This window comes from Etheostoma cragini, chromosome 24 (assembly GCF_013103735.1).
Source record: "Etheostoma cragini isolate CJK2018 chromosome 24, CSU_Ecrag_1.0, whole genome shotgun sequence".
Taxonomy (NCBI): domain Eukaryota; kingdom Metazoa; phylum Chordata; class Actinopteri; order Perciformes; family Percidae; genus Etheostoma; species Etheostoma cragini.
Genome location: NC_048430.1, coordinates 9,257,632 through 9,265,736, shown reverse-complemented (window position 1 = coordinate 9,265,736; position 8,105 = coordinate 9,257,632). Strand labels below are relative to the sequence as shown.

The 8,105-nt window shown below is 39.8% G+C and overlaps 1 protein-coding gene across 1 annotated transcript in view; it reads right to left on the bottom strand.

Moving 5' to 3' along the window:
• The window catches only part of LOC117939171 (protein jagunal homolog 1-B), a 3,114-nt gene extending 1,602 nt beyond the window's left edge, over positions 1-1,512 (bottom strand). Inside the window, exons 1-2 of the mRNA XM_034864237.1 lie at positions 1,357-1,512; positions 497-594 (exon numbers count right to left, since the gene is read on the bottom strand). Coding sequence (XP_034720128.1) covers positions 497-585 — 89 coding nt within the window. The 5' untranslated portion in view covers positions 586-594; positions 1,357-1,512. The remainder of the gene's footprint in view (positions 1-496; positions 595-1,356) is intronic.
• Between the last annotated feature and the right edge of the window lie 6,593 nt (positions 1,513-8,105).

Below are 8,105 nucleotides of genomic sequence, written 5' to 3'. Positions count from 1 at the left end.
CAGTTCTGAAGGCAAAAGGGGGTCCAACCCGTTACTAGCATGGGGTACCTAATAAAGTGGCCGGTGAGTGTATATCATCAGATATTAGGAAACAGGTTGAAATACTATGTTTTCTGACAACAATGCTAAAACCAGTATTTCCTCCTTTTGAAATGTCCGTGCCGTGAGCGCATGTGTGTTTGTGTTTTGGCCTGTGTGTGGTTATTAACGGCCCAGTTTGACAGTCAGGCCGGATCGCCAGATATAACTGTAAGAACGAAAACCCAGGGGCAGATGAATCTTTTCAGTATTTTAAATTTGTACTCCAAAAACACTACCTGTCAGTATTACATATTGGACCTTAAAACTTCTGAATCAAAGCTAAGCTACACATACACACTGCTTCCATTTCACTGAAACAGAGGCAGTTCTTAAGAGGTAGTCGGGATCCATGGATCTGATGTTTCTTCCCGCTCGATTTATCCTCTGACAGATCACACTCAGGTACTTAACTGACCTCATCTGGTAGTGTGAGGCAACTCGCTCCCGGTGCTGAAAGTCACTCCCATCTGTACCCGCTGCCCTCGGTCCTGCTCGAGAAGCCATACCGGATATCTGGAAGCAAAACATAACACGTCTAACATAATTTCTTCATGTCAAATTATAAAGTCAGTTGGAAAACAATCTTGAGTATGATCCAATGGTGGTCCAATAAATTCAAAAAAACAGCTTGGGTGTCTCAATGATACAAGGATGAAGAACAGGTTGTTAACGTTACTATGTAGCTTGTATATCAGGAATTTGTTGTCAGAATAATTTCTAAAAATGACTACGACTGGGTATTGTCAATGATGTTCCAAATCAGTTTTGATTCTGATTCACAAGGTCCCAAACCATTAATATTCCCGATTCAATATCAATTACACTAACAAATCAGTTATAATACAAATTTAGCTTGGATATGAAAAAGATTCTACAATTTAAACTGGAAAATAGATTATTTAAACCTTACCCTCTTAACCAACACACACACCCACACCCACACACACACACACATTCTCATAATTCAATTATTCATATTAAGCTCATATTGAGCTTCACAGCTGCTGTATACTGTGCTATACTGTGACTTGAATGTTAAGTTACGTTCAGCAGAAGCCTGGCTTGCCCCTCAGTCCAAATGTATTCGCAAAAGCTTCATTTCACTTCAGGCGCCATCATTAATGTTGCCAGGTTTGGTTGAATGGTTTGTTAGCAAAGTAACGTTAATGTTAGCTTAAGAAACACGGGAAGCTAAGTTGTCTAAGTGTAATTACGTAAATATCACTATCACGTAACGTTAGTCAAACAATATGCCAGATTAGTCATAGCACTTACTTTTTATTTGCTGTTGTTCATTAAAAGTATTAAACCATAAATATGATGGTTGAAGCAGGTAGACCTGTGCTAGCTGACAAGCTCGACTAGGTCCATGTAACGAGTATTTCCTTCCCATGATGGCGAAGGCATGTCCCGCCCTACTCTGCCTAACTCTACCTCTGATTGGCTTATGCTGACATCCCTTACCAATTCCACTCCGTTTGTCCAAATCTAACCAATCCAACCAACGAAGGCAAGAGTACTAGCCAATCAGAGGAAGTGTTCCAAGAACGCAAACCTGGCAGATACCATGACGTCTCAAACGCTGATTAGCCAGACTGTTCTTCGTGTGTTTTAGCAACACCACATTTAGGTGCATACCCCCACCTACCTTACCAGACTATGTAGCACAGGATCTAATTTCTCTGCAAAAATAGAATACATCAAAATAAAATAAACAAAAACAACTATATTCTACTGAACAACTCTTCTTGTCCACAGTCTCGTCACTTCCCGTCTCGATTTTTGCAACTCTCTCCTCTTCGGTCTCGCTCACAAATCCCTCCACAAACTTCAATTGGTCCAGAATTCAGCTGCCCGCATCATTACTCGAACCCCCTCCATCCACCACATCACTCCTGTCCTCCATCAGCTCCACTGGCTCCCGGTCCAGTTCCGTATCAAATTTAAAATCCTTCTATTAGCATTCAAGGCCATCCACAACCTCGCCCCCCCATATTTGTCTGATCTCCTCCAGCGTCCCACTCCCTTCCGCTCCCTCAGATCCTCTTCCTCCATAAACCTCTCTGTCCCCCCCGCCCGTCTCACCACCATGGGGGGCAGAGCATTTAGCCGCTCTGCTCCCCGTCTCTGGAACTCACTACCCCCCCAACTCAGAAACATTGATTCATTCCCCCATTTCAAATCACAACTAAAAACACATCTGTTTATAACTGCCTATTCCACCTAAATGTCTGTTGCTCTGTCTTTTCTGTTGCTTTGCTGTATGGTATTTGTTTTGCTGTATAGTATTTGTTTTGCTATTGTATAGTATTGGTATTTGTTTTGCTGTATTGTATTTGTTTTTCTGTTGTATAGTATTTGTTTTTCTGTGTATAGTATTTGTTTTGCTGTTGTATAGTATTTGTTTTGGTTTTGCTGTATAGTATTTGTTTTGCTGTTGTATAGTATTGGTTTTGTTTTGCTGTATAGTATTTGTTTTGCTGTTTTATAGTATTTGTTTTGCTGTTGTATAGTATTTGTTTTGCTGTTGTATAGTATTGGTTTTGGTTTTGCTGTATAGTATTTGTTTTGCTGTTGTATAGTATTGGTTTTGGTTTTGCTGTATAGTATTTGTTTTGCTGTTGTATAGTATTTGTTTTGCTGTTGTATAGTATTTGTTTTGCTGTTGTATAGTATTGGTTTTGTTTTGCTGTATAGTATTGGTTTTGTTTTGCTGTATAGTATTTGTTTTGCTGTTGTATAGTATTTGTTTTGCTGTTGTATAGTATTTGTTTTGCTGTTGTATAGTATTGGTTTTGCTGTTGTATAGTATTTGTTTTGCTGTTGTATAGTATTGGTTTTGCTGTTGTATAGTATTGGTTTTGCTGTTGTATAGTATTGGTTTTGCTGTTGTATAGTATTGGTTTTGTTTTGATGTATAGTATTTGTTTTGCTGTTGTATAGTATTTGTTTTTCTGTTGTATAGTATTTGTTTTGCTGTTGTATAGTATTTGTTTTGCTGTTCTTAATTTATGAATTCCCTGTGCGGCGTCCTTGAGTGCCAAGAAAGGCGTCTTTAAATAAAATGTATTATTATTATTATTATTATTATTAACTCACAGGTTCCCGTTACTTTTCATACAACCAGCACATGGAATGAGTTACATAAGTTGTAAAGTTGTAGAACTTTCCTCTATGCATTGTCAGACATCGGTCTATCTCCACAGTGCTGTGGATTATGGTGTGTTTGCACTTCATTAAAACAACCACAGTCATCTTGCAGTAATGGTGCTTCTGCAAAATAGTCTTGGTGACACACAATACACTAATGCGAGCTAGATAAATTAGCTGGATAACGTTACATGGTTTAATGTAATTTGCATAGCAGTGTGTACTTTGTCCATAGCAATCCCACCAAACAGTGCCAAAACCTACCAGTTAGACAGTAAATGCGGTATACATATTCCTTCAGGCTTTATCCTGGAAATGTACCGTAGACTACTTCTGTTGATCCAGACTACAAAACATTTAACACAAGAATACAACAGCTGATACGTTGTCATGATATTTTCATTCAGATATATTGAGGTGACTCAGTTCAGTGTATTACTTCATAATTGTGCAGCGCAGTTTCTGTTCTTTAGTGTAACGTTGAAAAAGTTAAAATCTCATGGAGACAGTGTTGGAACATAGGACATTTACTCAAGTACTGTATTTCAGTAGATGTTTGGGAATCAAAAGAATCGGAATCAGAAAAGGATTCATTGCCAAGTAGGTAACACTAACAAGGAATTTACCTTGGTGGATGATGTATACAGAAACATATTAACAGGAAATAAACAAGAAATGCAGAAACAACTATGTACAATATAAATGTAAATGTGCTGTATTTATATAGCGCTTTTCCAGTCTTAACAACTGCTCAAAGCGCTTTTACATCTACAGGAAACATTCACCATTCACACACATTCAAACACTGTGGCCGGGGCTGCCGTACAAGGTGCCACCTGCTCATCAGATAAACACTCACACACATTCATACTCCGATGCGCAGCACCGGGGGCAACTCGGGGTTCAGTGTCTTGCCCAAGGACACTTCGACAATGACTGCAGGGGCGGGGATTTTCACATCACATGTGGGTCAGATCACATGCTGCAGCATTCTGCATTAAGACTAATTTGAGCATTGTGATGGTAAGGCATTACAGCAGTCCAACCTGGAAGTAACAAATGCATGGACTAGTTTTTCTGCATCGTTTTGAGACAGGATGTTCCTAATTTTGTTACAAAGATGAAAAAAGGCTGTTCTTGAAGAGTCGATCACGGAAGTCATGCCTTTGCGTGGAAACAGTACAAATTATGCCTTTGGCTTGCACAGTAATACTATATATATATATATATATATATATAAATGTCATGTTGTTATGTTATAAATGTTTATAATTGTGTGTCACAGTCATAAACATTTATAAAACCTTAATGTTCATGACCAGTGTCATGGAAGTCTTCTGCACACCCCTTCAAATAAAGTTTTACCAATACAACATGTGATTAACAAATTAATTATGTATCATCAAAGATTAGGCCACATATATTAAATGTGCAGTATGTAATGTATTTACTGCATTAAATTCAAAAATGACCACAAAATGTCTTCAGATATTAGGATTGCTAAAGCTAAAGCATTTCCACCTTTTTCCTGTGTTTGTATCACCTGCTCATTTTGACAGCCTGGCAGGGTTGCCAGACATGTTTTTTTTGTCCACATGTGCTTGTGCTGTGTTCCCCATATGGTAGGACAGGTCCGTCACATTTGACCCCCCCGCCCACCGGCTTGAATATCAAGCTCCACCTATGGTACTAGGGAGGGGTATTTTCAGTCATAATAACATTTGTGTACTCACATTGAATTATGTAGAGTACTCAAGTTAGATACTCACAAAAACAATTGAGACACAGCCAGTGAAGTAATCGTGACTGGTCCTGGCTAACGCCTCAAGGCTAACATGCTAACATGCTAACTGCTAACGTTACCGGAGGACCAGGCAAGCGGGCTGTTTACAACCTCAACAGACGTTTGAAAGAAACTGGAAGTATGACTTCCTCACAACAGAAACATGCAATTTAACTTTGGTAAAACAACTATGTGGCCTGTTCAGCTGCCGTAGCTGACAAATGATGGGTAGTTTTGGGCCAAAAAAAGTGTGTCTGTCAGTCGGGCAGAGAGGATGGCGAGGCCATGATGTTTTAGCAGTTGTTGCAGTAAATTTAAGCCAAGCTAGAGTGGCTGTCAGTCAGGTACAGAGCTCCATGTGAGCACAGGTTTTTATGACTGTCAACATAGCCAGCATCTAATGTCAACTACTCTGCTTCGCTACATGAGACTAGCATCTAGCAACACTGTGGGATGCTACATTCTCAACCTGGTAACCCCAGTGAACTTTGAGTTTGAGGAGGGGCCGGGGGACATGACTCTCTCCAGTGTTTTGAATTTGGACTGCAGTAACTATTTGAAACACTAGCTGCCAGTGTTACATATTGCACTTTTAAACCTTGTGCTGTCTTCAGGTCAAATTTTCAACGTTTCTACATAATAAATATGGGTTTCTTTCAACTAATTTGCCCAAAAATGACATGAATGGTTCCCTACAAGGCTCTTTGCATAGTTGTATAAACGTCCTTTCATCAGACATTTTTCCAGACATTGGGACAGATGTTGCATGTTTGGAGAAGAGAGAGAGAGAGAGAGAGAGGAGCACCAAGGGTGCAGCAAATTATGCTGTGCATGGATCAAATAGATCTACAGATATACTTGAGTGTGTGGATTCTTGCTTGCATATACCGGTCAAGTAAAGACGCCACAGCCAGTTTATGGAATGCTCTGTCTGGTGGAGCAATTTTTCCCCTCAAAATGTTCATCTCAAGGGTAATAAGATTTCATGTTTGTGATACGAGAGCAGCACGCCGTACACATAATTCACAAGTGGGTGTATTACATGCAGCTTATGTACAAATCAGGAGTTGATGTGATTGTGGATGAGCCCCTGGTCCTCTTCAGAGTTCCCTGTGCCTTCAAACAGTTATGAGTTTCTGATCTGATTTCTGATTCTGATTAACCTCACAAGTATGGCATGAAGATCTGGGTAGCACGGACCACCTACGCTAACAACACGCATGTGTGCACTGGCAAATCCGCAGCAGGTCTTTGGGGACATACCAGCACATGTGATCATTTCTTCACATCACATGCACTTGGCCAGGAGCTGCTCAAAAGAGAGCTATTTATGCTACAGTAAGGAAAAACAAACTTGAACTTCAACCTGCACTGATTGCAACAAAAGACATGGCCAGATATTCTTTAAAGCGTGCAATCTCTGACACCCATACTCCTGCGTCCTATTGTCCCAAAAAGGGAAAACATGTGCTCCCGATGAGCACGCTTCATCAGGATACTGCTGTCAGCGCCAGGGAAAACAAAAGCCCCAAATTATCCAGGACTACAGCATCAACAAAGGGGGAGTGGAGAACCTCGACAAGGCACAGTATTACACTTTTTCATTCAATATTTATTGTCATTTATGGATTTCCTTTTTGTGTAATAGTGTCAATTTTGAATTGTTTGTTTGTTTCTTTTGTTGCAGCTTAAGAGTTGGTACACATGTACCCTGGTGAACTTACTGGGCGTGTCCGCCTACAATTCATTTGTACTGTCGACTGAGATCAAATAAGCATACCATCAGGGGGAATGCCACAGAAGGAGGCTGTTCCTGGAGGAGCTAGGGAGAGAACTGAAAAGACGCCAGGTTCTTCTTCCCTGCATGCCAGCCTCTACCAGCTTGGTTTTGGATGTCCAGAAGGATGCACCATCTACCTCTGCAGACGCTACTGGCCCAGCTGCTCCTCCTGACCAACCAGCCATAAGGAGAAGCTGATGCTGCCCTGAAGTGATCTTAAAACTAGCCAAAGGTGCAAAAAATGCCATGCAAACATTTGCAAAAAACACGCTATTACCACCATACACTGCCACTCATACAAATGAAGGAACATTCACACAGACACACACCTGCACGCACAAACAAGCACACATTGTTTTTCCGTGTTTTTGAATTTAGTATGCAAATTAATTGAAATAGTGGAAATGTTTAAACTTTAAGAAATACATTTAAACTGTTCCATGATAATCAAATAGTTTTGCTCTATGTTGGCTCTGATATTTGTGAAAAAAATTGCATCAAATTCGGACCTGGGGATATTTTTGCATTTGGCATATAAAAGTCTTTTATAATCCAAAATGACTAATGCTTTCTGCTTCTTTTACTCAAAAATGAAAGAATGAATGTAAATGAGGTTTATTGACCATACATTCCATAAAGGTGTGTAAAATGAGTTGGTTAGGAGTTTTCATGAAGGTTTAATTGGGTGATAATTTAGTAGATGTGATTATGTGCTGCCATTAAAAATAATGAAATGGTTTTAAAACAGTATCCTGAATAAACTTTGACTCATGCCTGTCTGTGTTTGTCAATCAACATTCAGTACTGCGATATTAACTCTACTCAAAATTGTGACGTGTAGTGGGGGAACGAGGACCAAAACGCAGGAAGAGGCAGGAAAGCAGAATGAGATAATAGTCCAGAATTTTATTGTCCAAAAGTGAAACAAACAGACAATCCAAAAAGCAAAAACAAGTGGAAAAAACACAAAAACCCAAAAATCCAAAGAGGTCCGGGGGGGAAAAGGCAAGGAGAAAACAGTGAGCAAAGACAGGGATAAAAACTCAGGTCACAGGACCAGGACCAGGACCAGGACCAGGACCAGGACCAGGAACACACAGCTGAACGAGTACACACAGGCAGACGAATCTAGAACCAAAACCGGAACAAAAAAAAGGAGGTAAAGAACCCAAAGCAAAAAACCCAAACCTTAACACGAAATAATTCATAATTTCTGTTTTTTTTAAACTTAAAAATGTGGTATAGTTTCCCATGAGTGAGCTTTATTGTCCATGAATTCCACCAAGAAATGTAATACTAATGGTAATGAGC